General features: G+C 48.8%; 1 protein-coding gene across 4 annotated transcripts in view; it reads right to left on the bottom strand.

Moving 5' to 3' along the window:
• LOC140419216 (uncharacterized) overlaps nt 1-23,204 on the bottom strand; it is a 222,947-nt gene that overhangs the window by 198,471 nt on the left and 1,272 nt on the right. The window contains exons 2-3 of one of the 4 annotated variants that reach the window (XM_072503003.1): nt 20,574-23,097; nt 19,923-20,491 (exon numbers count right to left, since the gene is read on the bottom strand). In XM_072503003.1, the coding sequence (XP_072359104.1) occupies nt 21,308-22,666 (1,359 nt within the window). In that variant the 5' untranslated portion in view covers nt 22,667-23,097 and the 3' untranslated portion in view covers nt 19,923-20,491; nt 20,574-21,307. Of the gene's footprint in view, nt 1-11,690; nt 14,685-19,871; nt 20,492-20,573; nt 23,098-23,204 lie in introns of those variants that run through there. The other 3 variants (XM_072503002.1, XM_072503004.1, XM_072503001.1) reach the window with 3 other exon arrangements.

Genomic DNA, 23,204 nt, shown 5'->3' with positions numbered 1-23,204 from the left:
CCTTGGATAACGAGAGATATTGTAGGCCTCGTCAAAAAGAAAAAGGAGGCATTTGTCAGGGCTAAAAGGCTGGGAACAGACAAAGCCTGTGTGGAATATAAGGAAAGTAGGAAGGAACTTAAGCAAGGAGTCAGGAGGGCTAGAAGGGGTCATGAAAAGTCATTGGCAAATCGGGTTAAGGAAAATCCCAAGGCTTTTTACACGTACATAAAAAGCAAGAGGGTAGCCACGGAAAGGGTTGGCCCAGGGGAAGGATAGGCAAGGGAATCTATGTGTGCAGCCAGACGAAATGGGCGAGGTACTAAATGAATACTTTGCATCAGTATTCACCAAAGAGAAGGAATTGGTAGATGTTGAGTCTGGAGAAGGGTGTAGATAGCCTGGGTCACATTGAGATCCAAAGAGACGAGGTGTTGGGCGGCTTAAAAAATATTAAGGTAGATAAGTCCCCAGGGCCTGATGGGATCTACCCCAGAATACTGAAGGAGGCTGGAGAGGAAATTGCTGAGGCCTTGACAGAAATCTTTGGATCCTCACTGTCTTCAGGTGATGATCCGGAGGACTGGAGAATAGCCAATGTTGTTCGACTGTTTAAGAAGGGTAGCAAGGATAATCCAGGGAACTACAGGCCGGTGAGCCTTACTTCAGTGGTAGGGAAATTACTGGAGAGAATTCTTCGAGACAGGATCTACTCCCATTTGGAAGCAAATGGACGAATTAGTGAGAGGCAGCATGGTTTTGTGAAGGGGAGGTCGTGTCTCACTAACTTGATAGAGTTTTTCGAGGTGGTCACAAAGATGATTGATGCAGGTAGGGCAGTAGATGTTGTCTATATGGACTTCAGTAAGGCCTTTGACAAGGTCCCTCATGGTAGACTAGTACAAAAGGTGAAGTCACACGGGATCAGGGGTGAGCTGGCAAGGTGGATACAGAACTGGCTAGGTCGTAGAAGGCAGAGAGTCACAATGGAAGGATGCTTTTCTAATTGGAGGGGTGTAACCAGTGGTGTTCCGCAGGGATCAGTACTGGGACCTTTGCATGTTTGTAATATATATAAATGATTTGGAGGAAAATGTAACTGGTCTGATTAGTAACTTTGCAGACGACACAAATGTTCGTGGAATTGCGGATAGCGATGAGGACTGTCAGAGGATACAGCAGGATTTAGATTGTTTGGAGACTTGGGCGGAGAGATGGCAGATGGAGTTTAATCTGGACAAATGTGAGGTAATGCATTTTGGAAGGTCTAATGCAGGTAGGGAATATACAGTGAATGGTAGAACCCTCAAGAGTATTGAAAGTCACTTCCGGGTGCGGCTATGCAGAGCTAGGTCGCATATTCGGCAGCTCCTGCTTGGAACGGACTTTTGGGCTCTTTTACAGGGCCCCCACGGTATTTGTTTGACATTTCCCGGTGTGGGAAGAAGGCTGCAATATTCCCCCGGCAGTGTCCCCCAGGAAGGGTATGTCTCTTGGTTGCCAGACACACGCAGAAACAGTAAAAGATTTGGCTGCAACTGCAGGATAAACAGGGCCTCTTCCAGCATGCAGGCGGGGGAAGGGCAAGCTTAAAGCTGCAAGCTGACCTGAGGGCCTGTATCAAAAGTGAATTCTAGCAGCAGAGGGAACAACTGTGAAAAGACCTCATCAAGGCCACTGAAGGGACTTCCGGTTGCGGTGATGCCTAGCTAGCCGCACGCTTCGGCGGCTCCAGCTCCGACGGACCTTCGGGCTCTTTTAAGAGCCCCAACGGGGAATTTTTCGACGACGCAACCCGGTGTGGGGCGTGTGAGAAGGGAGTCCCCCCCAAACGAATGGGAAAAAAACGGCGGCGGCGGCTGCAGCGCGAGGAATCGTCGACCAAAGGGTCAGAAAGAGAGAAGTACAAGATGGCGGCGGAGAAAGCGCAGGCGACATGGGGGCCTGAGCATGAAATTGTGAGACGGTGCGTGGAGCTGCTGAAGAGGGAGGTGCTGACCCCGTTGCTACAGGCAATTGAGGGGCTCAAGGAGACATTAAAGACCCAGGAGACAGAGCTCCGTGTGGTGGAGCAGAAGGTGACAGATATTGAGGACGAGATCCTGGGCCTGGCGGTTAAGACACAGACGCACGAGGCACTTCATAAAAAGTGTACTGAAAGGATCGAAGCCCTAGAAAATGGAGCGCGAAGGAAGAACCTTCGGATACTGGGTCTCCCTGAGGGTGTGGAAGGAGTGGACTGTGGAGCGTACGCAAGTACGATGCTGAGCTCACTGATGGGTGCTGAGGCCCCTACGGGCCCCTTGGAGGTGGAGTGGGCAAATCGGATTCCGGCGAGAAGACCAAAAGCGGGAGAACCACCCAGGGCGATAATCGTGCGACTTTACCGCCTTAAGGATAGAGAAGAGGTCCTGAGATGGGCTAAAAAGGTGCGGAGTAGCAGATGGGAGAATGCAGTGGTACGGGTATACCAGGATTGGAGTGCGGAGGTGGCGAGAAGGAGGGAGAGCTTCAACCGAGCCAAAGAGGTGTTGCATACAAGGAAGGTGAAGTTCGGGATGCTGCAGCCGGCAAGACTATGGGTCACGTATCAGGAGAGACACCATTATTTCGAGACGGCGGAGGAAGCATGGACCTTCATCAAAGAAGAGAAATTGGATCGGAACTGAGGGACTGATGCTGCAGGAAATGTTATTGTTAATGTTACGGTGGAAGTTAACTGAGAAGTAAACAGGGAAGGGGGGAGACATTGGGGAAAAGTGGGCGCCGGTGAGGGGGGAAAGACGGGACATAGTTGGAGAATGGGGAAGGGGAGGGGGAGGGAAAAGGGAGCTGCGCCATAAGAGGCGGGTCAGGTAAAGGGATGTTCCCGCACCAGAAAGAATAAGGCGGGAAGACAGGCGCAAGGCGGATGGGAGTTCCCCACATCGTGGGGGTCGAGGAGTGAGCAGGAGTAGCCGGGGTCAGTTGAAGTCAGCTGACTTACGGAAGTAATATGGGGGGAGCAATCATGCTAGAAAGAGATCTAGCGGGGAGGGGGGGGAGGGAGGGGGAGGGGGGGGTGGGGGACAACTGGGTTGCTGCTGCGGAAATCCAAAAGGAAATGGCTAAAGAGTGGGTGGGCGGGGATGGTGTGCGACGCTGGGGGAGCGAGCGGGAGCGCGGAGGCGGGATATGGGACTGGCCTAGAGAAGGTAATGGCTAGTCGACACGGGAGGGGGGCAGGTAGCCCCCTAGTGAGGCTGATCACGTGGAACGTGAGAGGCCTGAACGGACCGATAAAAAGGGCCAGAGTGCTCGCGCATTTGAAAGGACTAAGGGCAGACGTGGTTATGCTTCAAGAGACGCACCTAAAGGTGGCGGACCAAGTTAGGCTAAGGAAAGGATGGGTGGGACAGGTGTTCCACTCAGGACTGGACGCAAAGAATAGAGGGGTGGCCATCTTGGTGGGGAAACAGGTCGCATTTGCAGCAAAGAACATCGTAGCAGATAGCGGAGGTAGATATGTAATGGTGAGTGGCAGGCTGGAGGGAATGGAGGTCGTGTTGGTTAACGTGTATGCCCCAAACTGGGACGATGCGGGATTTATGAGACGGATGCTGGGGCGTATACCGGACCTGGAGGTAGGAAACTTGATTTTAGGAGGGGACTTTAATACGGTGCTGGACCCGGGGCTAGATAGATCCAGCTCAAGGACCGGAAGAAGGCTGGCAGCGGCCAAGGTACTTAAGGGGTTTATGGACCAAATGGGGGGAGTGGATCCATGGCGATTTCTTAGACCTAGGGCTAGGGAGTTTTCCTTCTTCTTCCATGTCCATAAAGTGTACTCCCGGATAGATTTTTTTGTTTTGGGAAGGTCGTTGATCTCTAGGGTGGAAGAAGCTGAGTACTCAGCCATAGCGGTTTCGGATCATGCCCCACATTGGGTGGACCTGGAATTAGGAGAGGAAAGGGAGCAGAGAACACTCTGGCGATTAGATGTGGGACTGATGGCAGATGAGGGAGTGTGTGCAAGAGTGCGGGGGTGTATTGAGAGATATCTGGAGGTCAATGACGACGGCGAGGTCCCTGTGGGAGTGGTATGGGAAGCACTAAAAGCGGTGGTCAGAGGAGAGCTGATCTCCATTGGGGCCCACAAAAGGAAAACAGAGGCCAAGGAAAGGGAAAGATTACTGGGGGAGATTTTAAGGGTGGATAGGGAATTTGCAGAGACCCCGGAGGAGGAATTGTACAGGGAGAGGAGACGACTCCAGACGGAATTTGACCTTCTGACCACCAGAAAGGCGGAGGTACTGTGGAGGAAGGCACAGGGGAGGAGGTATGAATATGGGGAAAAGGCGAGTCGCCTGTTGGCTCATCAATTGCGAAAGAGGGCAGCAGCGAGGGAGATAGGAGGAATTAGAGACGAAAGGGGAGACACGGTGCGAAGGGCAGGAAAGATAAATGAGGTGTTCAAGACCTTCTATGAGGAACTGTATAGGTATCAACCCCCAGAGGGAGAGGAGGGGATGCGGCAGTTCCTGGACCAATTGAGGTTCCCGAAAGTGGAGGAGCGGGGGGTGGTAGGCCTGGGGGCACCGATTGGGGTGGACGAGGTTATTAAGGGACTGGGAAGCATGCAAGCAGGGAAGGCCCCAGGACCAGACGGGTTCCCGGTGGAGTATTACAGAAAATATGTGGACTTGTTGGCCCCGTTGATGGTGAGGACGTTCAATGAGGCCAGGAAAGGGGGCACTCTACCCCCGACGATGTCGGAGGCGACGATATCGTTAATTTTGAAGAGGGATAAAGATCCGTTGCAGTGCGAGTCCTATAGACCCATTTCATTGTTGAACGTGGACGCCAAATTGTTGGCAAAGGTACTGGCATCGAGGATAGAGGACTGTGTCCCGGGGGTGGTGCACGAAGACCAGACAGGGTTCGTAAAAGGGAGACAACTGAATGTTAACGTGCGACGACTATTAGGGGTGATAATGATGCCCCCAGTGGAGGGGGAGGCAGAGATAGTGGCGGCAATGGACGCAGAGAAGGCATTTGATAGGGTGGAGTGGGAGTATTTATGGGAAGTGTTAAGGAGGTTTGGGTTTGGGAACGGGTTTATAGCTGGGTTAGACTTCTTTATGGGGCTCCAACGGCAAGCGTAGTTACAGGTCGACATAGATCGGAGTATTTCCGACTATATAGGGGAACAAGACAGGGATGCCCGCTGTCTCCATTGTTGTTCGCGTTGGCAATTGAACCTCTGGCCATGGCGTTGAGAGACTCCAGGAAATGGAGAGGGGTGATTAGAGGGGGAGAAGAACACCGAGTCTCGTTATATGCGGATGACCTATTGTTATACGTGTCGGACCCAGCGGGGGGAATGATAGAGGTTATGCGAATTTTGAGGGGGTTCGGGGATTTCTCGGGGTATAGGCTAAACATGGGGAAGAGTGAATTATTTGTGATACATCCAGGGGACCAGAGTAGAGAGATAGAAGGCTTGCCTCTAAGGAAAGTGGAAAGAAACTTCCGATACCTGGGGATTCAGATCGCTAGGAGCTGGGGAACCTTGCACAGACTTAATCTGACACGGTTGGTAGAACAAATGGAGGAGGACTTCAAGAGGTGGGACATGCAGCCTCTATCGCTGGCGGGCAGGGGGCAAGCAATTAAGATGATGGTCCTCCCGAGGTTCTTATTTGTATTTCAATGTCTCCCTATACTAATCACTAAGACCTTTTTTAATAAAATAGACAGGAGCATCACGAGCTTCGTGTGGGCAGGGAAAGTTCCGAGAGTAAGGAGGGGGTTCCTTCAGCGTAGTAGGGACAGAGGAGGATTGGCACTACCGAACTTGGGCGATTACTATTGGGCCGCCAATGTGGCAATGATACGTAAATGGATGATGGAGGGTGAGGGAGCGGCGTGGGAAAGACTGGAGAGAAAGTCCTGTAAAGGGACGAGTTTAGAGGCGCTGGTGACGGCGCCGCTACCGATCTCACCTAAAAAGTTTACCACGAACCCGGTGGTGGCAGCAACATTGAATATCTGGGGACAGTGGAGGCGACAGAGAGGGGTGCGAGGAGCCCTGGTGGGGTCCCCAATCAGGAACAACCATAGGTTCGCCCCAGGAAGAATGGATGGAGGATTTCAGAGCTGGTTCCAGTTGGGAATCAGGAGGGTGGGAGATTTATTTATAGATGGGACTTTTGCGAGCTTGGGAGCATTGGAGGAAAAGTATAAGTTGCCCCGGGGAAATTTCTTGAGATATATGCAGGTGAGGGCATTTGCTAGACAACAGGTGAGGGAATTTCCGTTGCTCCCGACACAGGGGATACAGGACAGGGTGCTTTCAGGGGTGTGGGTCGGAGAGGGCAAGGTGTCAGAGATTTACCGAGAGATGAGGGAAGAGGGGGAGGAGTCGGTGGGCGAACTAAAAGGAAAGTGGGAAGAAGAACTAGGGGAGGAGATAGAGGAGGGTATGTGGGCTGATGCCCTAAGCAGGGTAAATTCCTCTTCCTCATGCGCCAGGCTTAGCCTGATTCAATTTAAGGTGCTACATAGAGCACACATAACGGGAGCAAGATTGAGCAGGTTCTTTGGAGTGGAGGACAAATGTGGGAGGTGTGGCGGGAGCCCGGCAAACCACGCACATATGTTTTGGGCATGCCCGGCACTGGAAGGGTATTGGAAGGGAGTGACGGGAGTGATTTCGCGGGTGGTGAAGGCCCGGGTCAAACCAGGCTGGGGGTTAGCTCTATTTGGAGTTGCGGAAGAGCCGGGAGTGCAGGAGGCGAAAGAGGCCGACGTTGTGGCCTTTGCGTCCCTAGTAGCCCGGCGCAGGATCCTACTCATGTGGAAGGAGGCGAAACCCCCCGGACTGGAGGCCTGGGTAAATGATATGGCGGGGTTCATTAAACTGGAGCAGATAAAGTTTGCCCTGAGAGGATCGGCTCAAGGGTTCACCAGGCGGTGGCAGCCATTTCTCGACTACCTAGGGGAACGTTAGAGGGAAGACAGATGACCAGCAGCAGCAACCCAGGGGGAGGGTGGGGGGGGGGAGAGGGGGGGGGTTTAGTTTAGGTCAAAGATAAAGGGGTTTTGTTACATGTGTATTGTTTAAAATTTCTGTATTGTTATTGTTGCGTTTGCTTTGTAAGAGGGGAAAAATTGTTGTTTGGGAAAAAAATTTCAATAAAACATTTATTTTTAAAAAAAAGAGTATTGAAAGTCAGAGAGATCTAGGGGTACAGGTCTACAGGTCACTGAAAGGGGCAACACAGGTGGAGAAGGTAGTCAAGAAGGCATACGGCATGCTTGCCTTCATTGGCCGGGGCATTGAGTATAAGAAATGGCAAGTCATGCTGCAGCTGTGACCTTAGTTAGGCCACACTTGGAGTATAGTGTTCAATTCTGGTCGCCACATTACCAGAAGGATGGAGAGGCTTTAGAGAGGGTGCAGAAGAGATTTACCAGAATGTTGCCTGGTATGGAGGGCATTAGCTATGAGGAGCGGTTGAATAAACTCGGTTTGTTCTCACTGGAACAAAGGAGGTTGAGGGGAGACCTGATAGAGGTCTACAAAATTATGAGGGGCATAGACAGAGTGGATAGTCAGAGGCTTTTCCCCAGGGTAGAGGGGTCAATTACTAGGGGGCATAGGTTTAAGGTGAGAGGGGCAAGGTTTAGAGTAGATGTACGAGGCAAGTTTTTTACACAGAGGATAGTGGGTGCCTGGAACTCGCTACCGGAGGAGGTGGTGGAAGCAGGGACGATAGTGACATTTAAGGGGCATCTTGACAAATACATGAATAGGATGGGAATAGAGGGATACGGACCCAGGAAGTGTAGAAGGGTGTCGTTGTGTCGGGCAGCATGGTCGGCATGGGCTTGGAGGGCCGAAGGGCCTGTTCCTGTGCTGTACATTTCTTTGTTCTTTGTTTGAAGCTCTATTCCTGCCGTATGATCCTCCCCGAGATTGTCCTTTCTGAGCTCCAGGCAGTTTACGTTAAACAGTCACCACAAACAGCGGTTAGCACTGCTGTCTCACGGCGCCGAGGTCCCAGGTTCGATCCCGGCTCTGGGTCACTACCGTGCGGAGTTTGCACATTGTCCCCGTGTTTGTGTGGGTTTCACCCCCACAACACAAAGCTGTGCAGGGTAGGTGGATTGGCCATGCTAAATTGACCCTTAATTGAAAAAAATGAATTGGGTACTCAAAATTTATAAAAAATAAAACAAACCCTTGACCCTACCATCCATACAAATTACTGCCCCGTCTTCAACCTTCCTCTCCTCTCCAAACTCTTTGAACATGTTGTCACCTCCCAAATCTTTGACCATCTTTCCCAGAATTGCCATGTTTGGATCCTTCAATCAGGTCTCTGCCCAGTCACAGTAGTGAAATAGAAGAGACAAACCGAATCTTACCAGGAGAGAAAGGTAGACACTCCGGGAGCTTGAATCCAACGCGTATATGTTCATAAGACCAGAACACAAGGATCGCAGCACAGTCATTCGTGAGAGACAACAATACCTGCTGGAGACAGACAGACAGACAACTAAACAACACGAATCACAACACCAAGCTACCTAGACCCATATCCTGAGACAGTAAGGAGAATTGGAGACGGACTGGAAGGACTGGATTTCTCGAGGAATTAAGGGCTATGGAGAGAGAGTGGGTAAATGGAGTTGAAATCAGCCATGATTGAATGATGGAGTGGACTCGATGGACCGAATGGCATTACTTCCGCTCCTATGTCTTATGATCTTATGGTCTAACGCAAAAGACTCCAGACACATTAACCAAAAACAACAGGGGACAACAGGTAGAACCAAGGAATCTACCTGCTCCCTAAAATACCCAAACATCCAAACACATGGATAGTACCAGGGAAATAACACCAGACAGGCCCACCGGGTCAGACTGTGGGAGAGAAAATACAACAATTTACAGTGCAGAAGGAGGCCATTTGGCCCATCGAGCCTGCACCGGCTCTCAGAAAGAGCACCCCACTTAAGCCCATGTCTCCACCCTATTCCCGTAACCCAGTAACCTCACCTAACCTTTGTTTGGACACTTAGAATAGTCAATCCACCTAACCTGCCCATCTTTGGATGGTGGGAGAAAACTAGTGCACCCGGAGGGAACCCACACAGACACGGGGAGAATGTGCAAACTTCACACAGTCGCCCAAGGCAGGAATAGCTGAAACATCAACACAATGCTTCTGGTAGTTGATGGCTCAATAAATATTAGTGGATTAAAAATATCTGTAATATAGAGTAAAACAGAAAATCCTAGATTAACCCAACAGGTCTGGCAGCATCATTGAATCCCTATACTGCAGAAGGAGGCCATTCGACCCATCGTGTTTGCACCAATCCTACAAAGGAGCACCCCAACCAGGTGCACTTCCCCTCCCCTCTCCCCATAACCCCACTTCACCTTTGGACACTAAGGGGCAATTTAGCATAGCCAATCCACCAAACCGGCACATCTTTGGACAGTGGGAGAAAACTGGAGCACCCGGGGCGAACTCACACAGACACGGGGAGAATGTGCAAACTCCAGTCACCCAAGGCCGGAATTGACCTGGGTTTCTGGCGCTGTGATGCAGCAGTGCTAACCACTGTGCCACCTTGCCACATCTGTGACGAGAGAAACAGAGTTAAACTTTGTTGTTCCTTGTTGCAACAGTTCTGTAGAAGGATCAATGGATTAAACGCTTTGAAAAGAAGTGGAAATAAAGTGTTTCACTCAGAGGTTTGACACAGGAAGACGTTTCAGTCTGTGTGACGCTCAATCTTCATTCACACAAAGCCAGTAGCCAGTAGCCTGATTGCCTGGATGACCAGAGTCCATCCGGTCCTCCAAATCTTCCCATTGGTCAACATGTCAAAGGCAAGAAATGAGGTTTGATACCCGCACCCACGTGGCCATTGGGAAGAACTCAAAATAATGCAGAGTCTCAGCCAATGAGGGAGATCCGTGATCAGTCCCGCCCCTCATTTAACCGATTGCTTGGACGACCAGCAGCATCCGCTTGGCCCTCCAGCCATGCCCCCTCTTCCTATTGGTCTGCACCTGCCGTCAATCACTCCCCGGGCATTGTGATATGGAGCATGCGCAGTGCGGCTCGTGCCCAGGGACAGATGCTTGTTTGTTTCATCTTCAGGTGGGAAGGAGGCGGATAAGCAGAGGCAGCGTTAGGGGCAGTGGGTGGATGGGGAGGCTTCACAAACACCCAGTACAGGCGTCAAAGCTGAAACAAGAAATTACCGCTCCCGAGTTTGCACCGAGCGAGAAGGTTTTCCTGCAGAGCCTTTCTCCAGTTAACCACCACCATTCTCATAAGGGGCAGTGTGCAGCAGGGTGAGCCCTGTGCACTCAGCAGGACTGACAGTGATCGATTCTGGAAACTCCTTTTACAGGGGGTTACAAGGGGAGGATTTAAACACAGCAAAGTGAAATCAAACAAGACATTAAGACCTGAGAGAGTCACTTTATTAATCAGAACCTAGATATTATTGGTCTTTGAGTGTAAGCATTGAGTTCCAGGTCAGTACCACACTCCATGGGGGTTCACTCTACCAGCGATCCACAGACACAGGCTAGTGTTCTGGGCACAAGGATTCAAATCCCATCATGGCAATTGGTGGAGTGGAAATTCAATTAATCTGGAATTTAATGTTCATCTCAGTATTGGTGACCGTGAAATCATTGTGGTGAGTTTGTGGGAAGGGGAGAGTGTGTGGGACTGGGATTTGCAGCTTTGGGGAGAAGAGAGCAATAATTAAACCCTGGGAACTAGAATTATCTGTTCCACCTTTCTGTCCTGGACTAACCTGTGCAAATTGGTTTTAATGGGTTACAAGGAGTGGATTGACAGAAAGGAAACTCACATCAGATCAAGATCTGACAGTCATTCAATTCATCAGGACGTGAATATCATTAGCTTTTTAATGTGGATGGAGTCATGCTTGGCTGTGCTGTCTGTGGAAAAAGATATCAAAACACCGGTGTGCCTGGGAAAGCACCGAGACACACACACACCCGAGTGAGAGTGTTCCAGTGAACTGACTGTGGAAAGAACTTTGACACTGCCTGAAAATAAATCACACCATTCACAGTTTTCAACCGATTGTCCAACCTGGAGAGACACGAGGACATTGGCACCATGGACAAACCGTGGAAACGTGAGGACCATGGTAAGGGATTCATATCTCTGTCTGTGCTGGATATTCATCGGCGCAGTCACACCGGCGAAAGACCATTCACTTGCTCCAAGTGTGGGAAGAGGTTCACTCGACTAACCCACCTCACTACGCATCAACTTGTTCACTCTGATACCAGACCTTTTAAATGTTCCGACTGTGAGAAGAGCTTCAAAAGAAAAGCAAATCTGCTGACACACCAACAGGTTCACACCGGGGAGAGGACGTACCCCTGCTCTGAGTGTGGGAATTCACTCAGTTATCCAGCTTTCTGTTACACCAGCGAGTTCACACTGGGGAGAAACCATTTGCCTGCCCCAGGCTGAATGATTCCAATTCCCATTTGATGGTGTGGCCTTTCTCTTTTATTCCCATTCATGATCATTCTATCTTATTCCGGAGCCCTGAAATTCCCTCCCAAGGTCAATGGACCTTTAAATTTTCCATTCCGCCCGCTATGATTCCCACGACCGGAAATATGACCCCAACAAATTGGATGAAACCAAATCTTTAAAAGACAAATCTTTATTTCAAATCATTGCCGTGCTGTCAGGGGAAAGGGTTAATTTCTCTGCTTGTTTACAAAAGGGAAGAAGAAACATTCACAAAGATTTCCACAGCTTGTGAGCTCCGAAACATAACTTCAAGGCTGAAGTTTATCTTCTGAGTTTGAAACGTTTTGGTGCCTTTTCCAATTGTACCAGTAAATTGTGATTCGCACTGAAAGGTTTACTTTCACTCAGTAATTAGAACATTTCACTTTCTCAGCACTGACACTTTAGATTAAATCCCAATTGTTCACTTCTCTTGTAGCTGGTGTGTGGAGAAGATCATGTTCACTGTAGATCTGTCAGCACAGAAACCGCACTGTGCTTCTGTATACACTCAGTCTGCAAGTAGATGAATCTTTAAACATGACCCAAGTGAAGGTCTTCCCCCTGACTCTAAGGAGTGGAATGTTCCTGTGGTTGATGCAATCTCCTCTGTCACTGCTGTTTTTATTGCATCTCACATGTTCCGTGGACCAGTCTCACACCCCAAAAGAGGAGGTTATGAAGGTGGGACAGTTGATGGGACTTTCTGTGTGTGAGCAGTTCAGCCGGAATTCCATCCTCGCCGGGCACCTTTCTGTTTGCTCAGCAATCAATGGCCTTTTCCAGCTCAAATGATGAGGGTTCTTGTCCAATTCAACCATGACAGGAAGCTGCAGGAGAGTCAAACAGAGACGAGGAGCTGTCCGTCTCACAGGAGTGCAGCTCACGGTTGTGTTCAACCCAACGGGACATCTGTTTACTTCTGTCAGTGAGGACTTTAGAGTCTGATGATTTCAGGACACCTACTTTGATGAAAGCAGTACTAATTGTCCTCTTAATCCCATCAAATACATAACAGATTTCCATTGTCATATGCAGTTTGGAATTCTTGATGTCGGCTCATCCCGTGTTTATTTGCTACTGTCCTTTGCTACTTTCTGGGTTACTTTCACATGATGCAGTGTTCTCGGTGTTGGATTTATGTTGTACATCAGGTTGGCTTTGCTTTTTGCTTCAATGACAGATGTCATCTCTGCTGAGTGGCTCTCAAACCAGTCTTTGTTGTGGGTTCCACCTTTACCAAATGATGCTGCTACTGTGTCAGAAATGATTCAACTCAGCGACTTCCAAACTTCATCAATATCAATGTTGACTGTTCATCAATATCAATGTAAATTTTATTTGTGTGTCTGTGAAATACTTTACTGTTTTGTTCAATGTGCCGTGATAATATAATGGAGCTCCCAATGTGAAGAACGTATATGTCAGAGAGAATTGTCAGCAAGGATTAATCAGCACGTTACAATTGGAGATGTTCATCAGTGGAACCTTTCAGACACGGAATTGTAGATTTTACATCAAAGAGCAATTTAGGATTCAAGTAGAAGTTAATAATTTTATTGTAAAGTAGTTTCTGTTGAGAGTTCTTGACTGAAGGGGAAAGATCCCAGATGGTGTTTTCAACAGGGACATTGCAGCCCCGAAAATCAGGGAGATATCCAGAACATTACAGTTCCATTTGTTATTGGGTTGTTAATTTCACCAGAAACAAACCAAATATTATCAGACTAACAATCCTGGATGTGTGTAACAGCAACAATAATAGCATAATCCAATCCCTGCAGTCACTTGTGAACTCTCTGGTGTGTCCACAGATTGTGTGACCGACTGAATCCCTTCCCACACACAGAGTGGATGAACGGCCTCTCCCCAGTGTGAACGCGCTTGTGTACGTTGAGATTAGATGAAGATCTGAAACTCTTTCCACAGGCTGTGCAGCTGAACGGCTTCACCTCAGTGTGAACTCACCGGTGTGACCAAAGGCCGGATGACTGAGTGAATCCCTTTCCACAGACGGAGCAGATGAATGGTCTCTGCCCGGTGTGAACATGGAGTGCAGTGAGGTCGGAAGACTGCCTGAATCTCTTTCCACAGTGAGTGCAGGCAAACGGCCTCTCCTCAGTGTGAATTCGCTGGTGTAACATGAGGCTGGCTGATTGCGTGAATCCCTTCCCACATAAGGAACAGGTTAATGGTCTCTCTCCAGTGTGAGTGCGTTGGTGTGCAGTGAGTGTGGATAACTGCCTGAAGCTCTTTCCACAGGAAGTGCAGCTGAGTGGTTTCTCCTCAGTGTGAATTCTCCTGTGTACCACCAGGTTGGTTGACTGAGTGAATCCCATCCCACACTCGGAGCAGGTGAATGCTTTCTCCCCAGTGTGAACACGCTTGTGGGCGCTGAGGTTGGATGAAGACCTGAATCTCTTTCCACAGGAAGTGCAGCTGAATGGACTCTCCCCAGTGTGATTTCTCTGGTGTGTCAGCAGGGCCAACTGAGTAAAACCCTTCCCACAGAGCAGCTGAATGGCCTCTCCCCAGTGTGATCTCGCTGATGTAACGAAAGGCCAGACGACTGAGTGAATCCTTTCCCACATATGGAGCAGATGAATGGCTTCTCCCCAGTGTGACTGCGTTGATGGATTTCCAGCAGGCATGGATAATAGAATCCTTTACCACAATCCTCACATTTCCACAATCGTTTTGTGGTGTTGGTCCCAGTGTCAATGAATTTCCAGCCGGGATGGATAATTGAATCTCTTCCCACAATCCTCACATTTCCATGGTTTCCCCATGGAGTTGGTGTCCTTGTGATTCTCCAGGTTGGACAATCAGTTGAAGCTTCGTCCACAGAACACGTGTATGGTTTCTCCCCACTGTGAATGATGTGATGTTTTTTCAGACTGTGTAACTGGTTAAAGCTCTTTCCACAGTCAGTTCACTGGAACTCTCTCACTCAGGCGTGTGTGTGTCCAGTCACACTAATGTTTTAAATCTTCTCCACCAGACAGAGCAGACAATAATTTCTCCTTCCACATTCAGAGAACAATGATATTTAGCTCCTGATGGATCTCTGTAAAGACTTTGACATGATTTTTGATTCGATTTTCTGTCTGTAAATCCTCTCCTGACCTCCTGCAAAGTGATTTGAAAAGAGTGCTCACTATGAGTACACAATAGAAATTCAGAACAGACAATTCTAATTTCTCTGGAATATCCTTTCCCCAAATCTGTCAATCCCAGACTCTGTCTCTCATGGGAAAGACCTGAGCCCTGTCCAAGATGGCGGTGGCCGGTTGCCTGGGTAACCTGGGCCTGTCACCGGGGAGGAAGCCCCGCCTCCCTGACTCCCACTCGCAAGATGGCGGCCAGTGAGCCCGCTCCCCCCGGGCCTGTCACAGCAGGCAGCCAGCCGAGGTAAACATGGTGCCTGCGGCCTTTTATTTGGGGCCTCAGGCCGACCCCAGAAGTTGATAAAGTTTCCAGTGCAGCCGCGGCTTCCATTCCTGCCCTGTGCTCACAATCTCCTCCCGAACCATCCACTCCTCCTCAGTCTCTCACCATGACTGACACTGAGCATGCTCAGAGCACGCACCCACACTGCACCTGCGCACTGGCCTCCTACACTCACTGATCGGGGACTTTCTGCAGCGCGGGGGATACTGGGTAAAGCAGCCGCCATAGAGAGCAATTAGTAAACAGAAAGATTCTTTTTCCCAGTTAGCAAAACAGAAGACCACAGATAAGCAACCTGCTGGGCATGAAACAAAATGAGAGGTTCAGATACTTTATTTAAGACCAGCACATTATTCTGCTAAGATATCACTTGGACATGGGCAGCCAGCAGGCTGATCTACAGTATGCATAGTATTTACCAGTGATATATTTGTGTACTGTTCATAATTGTGACTGGGTCACACTCAAGATTCATTCAAAATGCAACTCCCCAGGTTTTTTGACCCACTCCCTCCAGATTTGTTTTCCCTCCAAGGATCTTGACATCTGCCTTAGTTTTTATCCAGCCATGTATGTTCAGCTCACACTGCCCAACAACCAACCTCTCCTGCACTGGGGCACAGGGTTTCCATTATATTGGGAGGGAGCAATCCGTCTCTCTTGCATTGGTGCACTGCATTTCTCTAATCTCACAATGTCATAGAAAGGTGACAGCACAAAATGAAGGCACTCGACAAATTGTATCTGTGCCAACTTTCTGCAACAGTCACAATCCCCTGTCATTGGCCCTGAACTCTAGATATTTTTTTCCTCAAAAGATACGAACAGATGAGCAAGGAGCTGGAGTTGGCTATTCAGCCCAGTCTGCTCCACCATTTAATAAGGTCATGGCTGATCTGAAAGTAAGATAGTTGTCCAATTCTCTTTCAAAACGTCAATTGAATCTGCCTCCACCACATTTCCGAGCAGCGCATTCATGTTATCACATGCAGCACAGAATGTTTTCTTCTCATCAGCATTGCTTCTTTTTATAATCACCTTAAATCAATGCCCTCTGTTTATAATCTTGCCCTAAATATAACTTGCTAGAACAAACGTCTATTGCAGATCCTTAGTTTTAATGTGGTCAAGTGCCTTTCCATTTGAGAACTGTTCAATAATGTTTTGAGAATTAGTTGTAGTTTGAAGGGGTGGAGTTCAGGTGTGGATGGTGCGGGTGAGCCCACAAATCATGTCCGTATGTTTTGGGCATGTCCAAGGTTTAGGGGATTTTGGCAGGGATTTGCCGATGTCATGTCGAAGATATTGATGGTACGGGTGGTTCCGAGACCAGAGTTTGCGATGTTTGGTGTGTCGGAAGACCCGGGAGTTCAGGGGGCGAGAGAGGCCGATGTTTCGACCTTTGCCTCCCTGGGAGCTGGGAGACGGATCTTATTGGCGTGGAGGGACTCGGAGTCTCTGAAATCGGGGGTATGATTTAGTGACATGATCGGGTTTCTCAGGCTTGAAATGATCAAATTCGCCCTGAGGGGATCGATGTTAGGGTTTGCCCAGAGGTGCCAACGGTTAACGACTTTTTGGGGGATAATTAAGCTTTTAGAAGGGGGTGGGGGGCTGGTTGGGGTGGGAAATAGTTAGTAGGAAAGGGGGATTGGGGAATTATGGGCGAGATTCTCCACTCCCGCACCGGTTGGGAGAATCGTCTGGGCCGCCATAATTTCCCGGGACGCCGGTCCGACGCCCTCCCGCGATTCTCCCAAGCGGCGGGAATGGCCCCGTCGAGTTCCGCAGGCCGGAGAATCGCCGGAGACACCCAAAATGGCGATTCTCCAGCACCCCCGCTATTCCCAGGCCCGGATGGGCCGAGCGGCCAGGCCAAAATGGAGGGTTCCCCCCAGCGCCGTCCACACCTGGTCGCTGCCGTCGGGAACAGCGCAGGAACGCTGGGGTAAGGCGGCCTGTGGGGGTGGGGAGGGGGGATCCTGCACCGGGGGGTACCTCAAATGTGGGATGGCCCGCGATCGGTGCCCACCGATCGTTGGGCCGTCCTCTCTGAAGGAGGGCTTCCTTCCTTCCGCGGCCCCGCAAGATCCGTCCGCCATATTCTTGCGGGGCGGACTCGGAGAGGACGGCAACCACGCATGCGCGGGTGACGCCAGTTATGCGGCGCCGGCTGCATCATGTATGCGGCGCCGCCTTTACGCGGCAACAAGGCCTGGCGCATGTAGATGACGCGGCCCCGATCCTAGCCCATTATCGGGCCCTGAATCGGTCGGGATAGGGGCCGTTTCGCGCCGTCGTGAACCTCGACGGCGTTCACCACGGTGTGGGCACTTCGGCGCGAGAGTGGAGAATCCCGCACTATGTATGTGAGCCACATTGGCTGGGTTTGGCTGAGTATTTACTTTGTTGTTTTTCCTCTTTAAAATTATATATGCCGGAATAAAATATTTTCAAATAAATAATCATTTGTACTGTCCCCACCTGGCTTCCCTGTATTTACACCCCCCCCCCCCACCCCCTCCCCCCACACACACACCACCTCGGGGCGCAAAATATTTAATCCTTTTGCTGCTTCAAAGCTTTTCTCTTGCTCAGTGCAAACATTCCCATTGCATTTTTCTCTTTGTAACCTGTCTTAGATTCCTCTTCATCTCCCCATCAAGCTCAGGGGAATTAGCATCATCTGTAATAGCAGGTTGCAATTATTCAAGGATGGTGCCCTGTATTGTAAACAATCACACATTGATCAATGGACGCTTAAACACTGGATGGTTAAAACTGCTCACAGTCCCGCAGGGATAGGTTTACTTGAATTTCGACAAAACTGTGGACATAACCACAGTAATAGTCAAGTTGGTTAGTGTGAGGAAAAATTTCCATCTGATTGGACTGGAAGTGTCCCCGTGTGTGTCTGTGAATGTGTGGGTGCTTCTGTGTGTCTGTGAGTGCGTGTGGGTGCTTATGTGTATAAGTGTGGTGGGAAACCTGAAAACTACATAATTGCAGTTGGATCGAACCTGGGATCTCGACGCCGTGAGGCAGCAGTGCTAACCACTGCACCACCGTGCCACCTTTGAATGGTAACAGTATTAACCTTCTCCCTATCCTGTCCTAGTTGTTAGAATGAGAAACAATACTTGTTCTATTGGTGACATAATAATAATCTTTTATTGTCACAAGTATGAAGTTACTGCAAAAAGCTCCTAGTCGCCACATTCCGGCGCCTGTTCGGGTAAGCTGGTACGGAAATTGAACCCGCACTGCTGGCCTTATTCTGCATTACAAACCAGCTGTCTAGCCCACTGAGCTGAACAAGCCCTTTAAGTCAGTCTTTGAATTGTTTGTAGATTGAACCATCTTGTTGCCACATTTCAGCAACAAATGTTGAAATGTTTGCTCCACACCCACAGGGTTTCATCTGTCTAAAGCCACAGAAAGGTCCCGTTTTCTCCTGGGGTCTGAGACAAATCACGGTAGCAGTGATTTGAGACAAAAGGTGGCATGGTAGCACAGTGGTTAGCACTGTTGCTTGCCAGGGTCCCAGGTTCAATTCCCAGATTGGGTCACTGTCTGTGCGGAGTCTGCACGTTCTCCCTGTGTCTGCGTGGGTTTCCTCTGGGCACTCCGGTTCTCTCCCACAAGTCCTGAAAGGCATGCTTCTGAGGTGAATTGGACATGCTAAATTCTCCCTGTGCACCCGAACAGGTGCCGGAATGTGGTGACTAGGGGCTTTTCACAGTAACTTCATCGCAGTATTTCTGTAAGCCTACTTGTGACAATAAAGATTATTATAAAAATCAGCTTTCAAAATGATGCAGACTTTCAGCCAATGTGGGACATCCGGCTCAGCCCCGCTTCCCATTCACACTGATTGGTTGGAGGACCAGCCGTTCTTGTTCGGTCCTCCAGCCTGCAACTCTGCCTATTGGTCCATACCTGCCATCAATCAGTCCCCAGGCATTGTGAGCTGGAGCAAACCCTTCACAAGGGTTCACAGCTCCCTGGTTTGCAGCTGCGGAGCTTCTCCCTCCCTCCCGGGAACAGGCCCAGGTTAACGGGCACCATCCTGCTTCAGACACTGGAGGATGGTTCACATCAGAGGATGGGGGAGGGGGACAAGAAATAAGAGCTTACACTTTGCATTCAAATCAATGAGGAGTCTGATCTCTGGCAAGGAAGAAAACCCTAGCAGGTGGGCGGCAGGATTCACAAACACCCGCTGGAGGCCCCAAACTGCCAATAAGACCCATTGATTTTATTGTCAGTCTGCAGACAGGAGCTGGAGAACTGAACCCAGGCAGAGGAGAGAGAGGAAGAAAACTGGGAGTGGAGGAAAGAAATGGTGCAGATGGTGAGATGGGTTTGGTTCTTATCACAGAAAGAAGGGAGAGTGTGTGAGATGAGAATTTACAGCTTTGGGTAATTGAAAGAAAACATTGAAAGTGGAATTGTCTGTCCCAAATTTTGTACAAGGTATTAAAGAGGAAAATTTGCAGATGAGAAACTCAAACCAAACATCACATTGAAGGGTAACAGTTATTCGATTCATTGGGACTGGAATATCACAGGCCATTGAATGTGGAAGGAGCAATGTTAAGTCTATTCTGCCCGTGGGAAAAGATTTCAAATATTATTGTGACTGGAAACGTGCCGATTCTCAACCCCCCCCCCACCCCCCAAGTGAGAGAGTTCCAGTGAACCGTGAAAAGAGCTTCACCCAGTTACACAGCCAGCAGAAAGATCACACATAGGGTAAGTCAGTGGGAAATATATGGCAGATAAAGTATAATTTGGGAAAAAAGTGAAGTTGTCCTGTGTTGGGAAGAATAACAATTTAAATAGAGAGATTGCAGAATACCAGAGTAGAGAAAGATCTGTGTGTCCTTGTACACGAACCACAAATGTATTTATTACCTCACACTCCTCCAGATTGATCTCCATTTGCTTCTTTGCTGCCCAGCTGATCAGTCTACCGATATCTTCCTGTAGTCTACAACTTTATTCCTCACTGTAAACCACAAGACTGCAAACGTCTTAACCATGACCCTTTGTTGAAGTCTAAATCATTAATATATAACACACAAAGCATGGAATCTTGTCCTGAACAATCCAGAACTCCGCTGGAAACAGTCTTCCAGTCACAAAAATACCTCTGGACCATTCCCCTTTGCTTCCTGCTGCTCCAGCTGATGACATTTCCAGCCTAATGGAAGTGTCCTGGTTTTCCCACATGGAACTGGATGTGCATTATTTATTTCATTATTCACTGACTTAAGTAAATAAACTGAAGATTAAAACAAATAGGGCCGTATGGTGGTGCAGTAGTTAGCACTACGGCCTCACGGCGTTGAAGTCCCAGGTTCGATGCTGGCTCTGGGTCACTCTCCGTGTGGAGTTTGCACATTCTCCCCGTGTTTGCGTGGGTTTCGCCCCCACAACCCAAAGATGCGCAGGCTAGGTGTATTGGCCACGCTAAATTGTCCCTGAATTGGAAAAAAATGAATTGGGAACTCTAAATTTATATAAAAAAAGAATGAAACAAATAAAGATTCATCAGATACTCACCAATCAGTTTTTTCCATTATCCTGAAGTGACCTTATTTTTATCGGGAGTTAACTGAAGTGTTTTCCTAACCTCTCATTATCTAAATTTCCATTCACCACTTTTCTGTCCACCTGGCCCAGTCCATGGCTTTCTCCCTCATTGTCTAAAACACATGAGCAACATTTATATAATCGTGGTGCATACATTTCAGTCTAAATCATTGATATATACCGGAAACTGTGGAGCCCCACTGGAACGGACGTCCAGGCATCATTCAGTCCTGAATGTCACTAACAGCAGCAACAACAGCTGAATCCAAACCCTGCTGTTGCCTGCGAACTTGCTGATGCCTGTGCAGGTTGGTTGACAGAGTGAATCTCCTCCCACCCACGGAGCAGTTAAACAGCCTCTCCCAGTACCGCTCCCACGTGTGGGCCACATGGTAGCACAGTGGTTAGCCCCGTTGCTTCACAGCTCCAGGGACCCAGGTTTGATTCCCGGCTTGGGTCACTGTCTGTGCGGAGTCTGCGCGTTGTCCCCGTGTCTGTGTGGGGTTTCCTCCGAGTGCTCCGGTTTCCCCCCACAGTCCAAAAATGTGTAGATTAGGTGCACTGGCCATGCTAAATTGCCCTTAGTGTCCTAAAAGGTTAGGTGGGGTTAAGGGTTGGGTCAGAGGTACGGGCTTAAGTCGGGTGCTCTTTCTAAGCGCTGGTGCACTCGATGCGCTGAATGCCCTCCTTTTGCACTGTATATACTATGATCCTGTTTCAGTGTGAACTCTCTGGTGTTTCCGCAGATTTGGTTTACTTTTAAATCTCTTTTCACAGTCAGAACATTTAAAAGGATTCTGATCAATGTGAACAAGTTGGTGTCTCGTCAGGTGGGATGACTGAGTAAATATCTTGTCACACACGGGGCAAGAGTACGGTCTCTGCCCAGTATGAACTCGCTGGTGTTGCAGAAGCTGGGATGAACATGTGAATCTCTTCCCACACACGGAGCAGGAGAACGGCCTCTCCCCAGTGTGATTGCGTTGGTGTCTCAGTAAATTCATTTTACTTTTAAAGCTCTTCTCACAGTCAGCACATTTAAAACATCTCTGATCAGTATGAACAAGTTGGTGTCTCAGTAGGATTGATGACTGAGTGAATCCCGTCCCACACAAGGAGCAGGTGAATGGCCTCTCCCCAGTGTGAGTGCGTTGGTGTCTCAGTAATTCCTTTTTACTTTTAAAGCTCTTCTCACAGTCAGCACATTTAAAAGGTCTCTGATCAGAATGAACAAGTTGGTGCTCCAGGAGGTGGGATGACCGAGTGAATCCCTTCCCACACACGGAGCAGGTGAATGGCCTCTCCCCAGTGTGAGTGCTTTGGTGTCTCAGTAAATCCTTTTTACTTTTAAAGCTCTTCTCACAGTCAGTACATTTAAAAGGTCTCTGATCAGTATGAACAAGTTGGTGTCTCAGGAAGAATGATGACTGAGTGAATCCCTTCCCACACACGGAGCAGGTGAATGGCTTCTCTCCAGTGTGATGGCGTTGATGTGTCAGTAGATCTTTTCTGGATTTAAAGCTCTTTTCACAGTCAGCACATTTAAAAGGTCTCTGGTCAGAGTGAACCTGATGGTGAGCCCGGAGGTTTGACAAATCAGTAAATCCCTTCCCACATTCCAAACAGGTGAATGGCCTCTCCCCAGTGTGGGTGCGTTGATGTAACAGTAAACTATTTCTGCTTTTAAAGCTCTTCTCACAATCAGCACATTTAAAAGGTCTCTGATCAGTATGAACAAGTTGGTGTGTCAGGAGGTGGGATGACAGAGTGAATCCCTTCCCACACACGGAGCAGGTGAATGGCCTCTCCCCAGTGTGAGTGCGTTGATGTGTCAGTAAATCCTTTCTGCGCTTAAAGCTCTTTCCACAGTCAGCACATTTAAATGGTCTCTGATCAGTATGAACAAGTTGGTGTGTCAGGAGGTATGATGACCGAGTGAATCCCTTTCCACACACGGAGCAGGTGAACGGCCTTTCCCCAGTGTGAATACGTTGATGAGTTTCCAATTCAGATGGGTAATTGAATCCCATCCCACAGTTCCCACATTGCCACGGTTTCTCCATGGTTATCGACAAGTTATCAGGTGTAGGTGGGATGCAGATTTGAGGTCACTATCAGATCAGCCGTGATGTTATTAAATGGTGGAACAGGCTCACGGGGCTGAATGTCCTATTGCTGCTTCTTGATTCCTTCGGTGCGAATGTCCTTATGTCTCTCCAGCTTGGATCATCAGTTGAAGCCTGAGTACGTTGTCTCCCTGATGTAAATGCTGCAATTTAATTTCATGCTGTGTGATTGGTTAAAGCTCAGTTCCAGCTCACTGTGGAAAATTACTTAGATGTCCGTGTCTCGGTGCTTTTCCAATCACTGATTTTTGAAATTTTTTCCAAAAGACGAAACAGACAAACATTTCTCCTTCCACGTTGAAAGGCCGGTCCTGATGAATCAAGTAACTCGGTCAGATCTCAACATGTTGTTTGCATCTGCAAATATTCTGTGAAAGGAGATTACATTGTAATATTATGAATATATAAGACACAAACAGGCCATTCTGTCACATATTCTGCTGCTGTCCATACTCGGCACACATCTCCCGACTGT

The sequence above is a fragment of the Scyliorhinus torazame genome, chromosome 5, assembly GCF_047496885.1.
Source record: "Scyliorhinus torazame isolate Kashiwa2021f chromosome 5, sScyTor2.1, whole genome shotgun sequence".
NCBI lineage: Eukaryota > Metazoa > Chordata > Chondrichthyes > Carcharhiniformes > Scyliorhinidae > Scyliorhinus > Scyliorhinus torazame.
The sequence above is the reverse complement of the archived record's forward strand: the minus strand, read 5'-3'. Positions and strand labels throughout refer to the sequence as shown.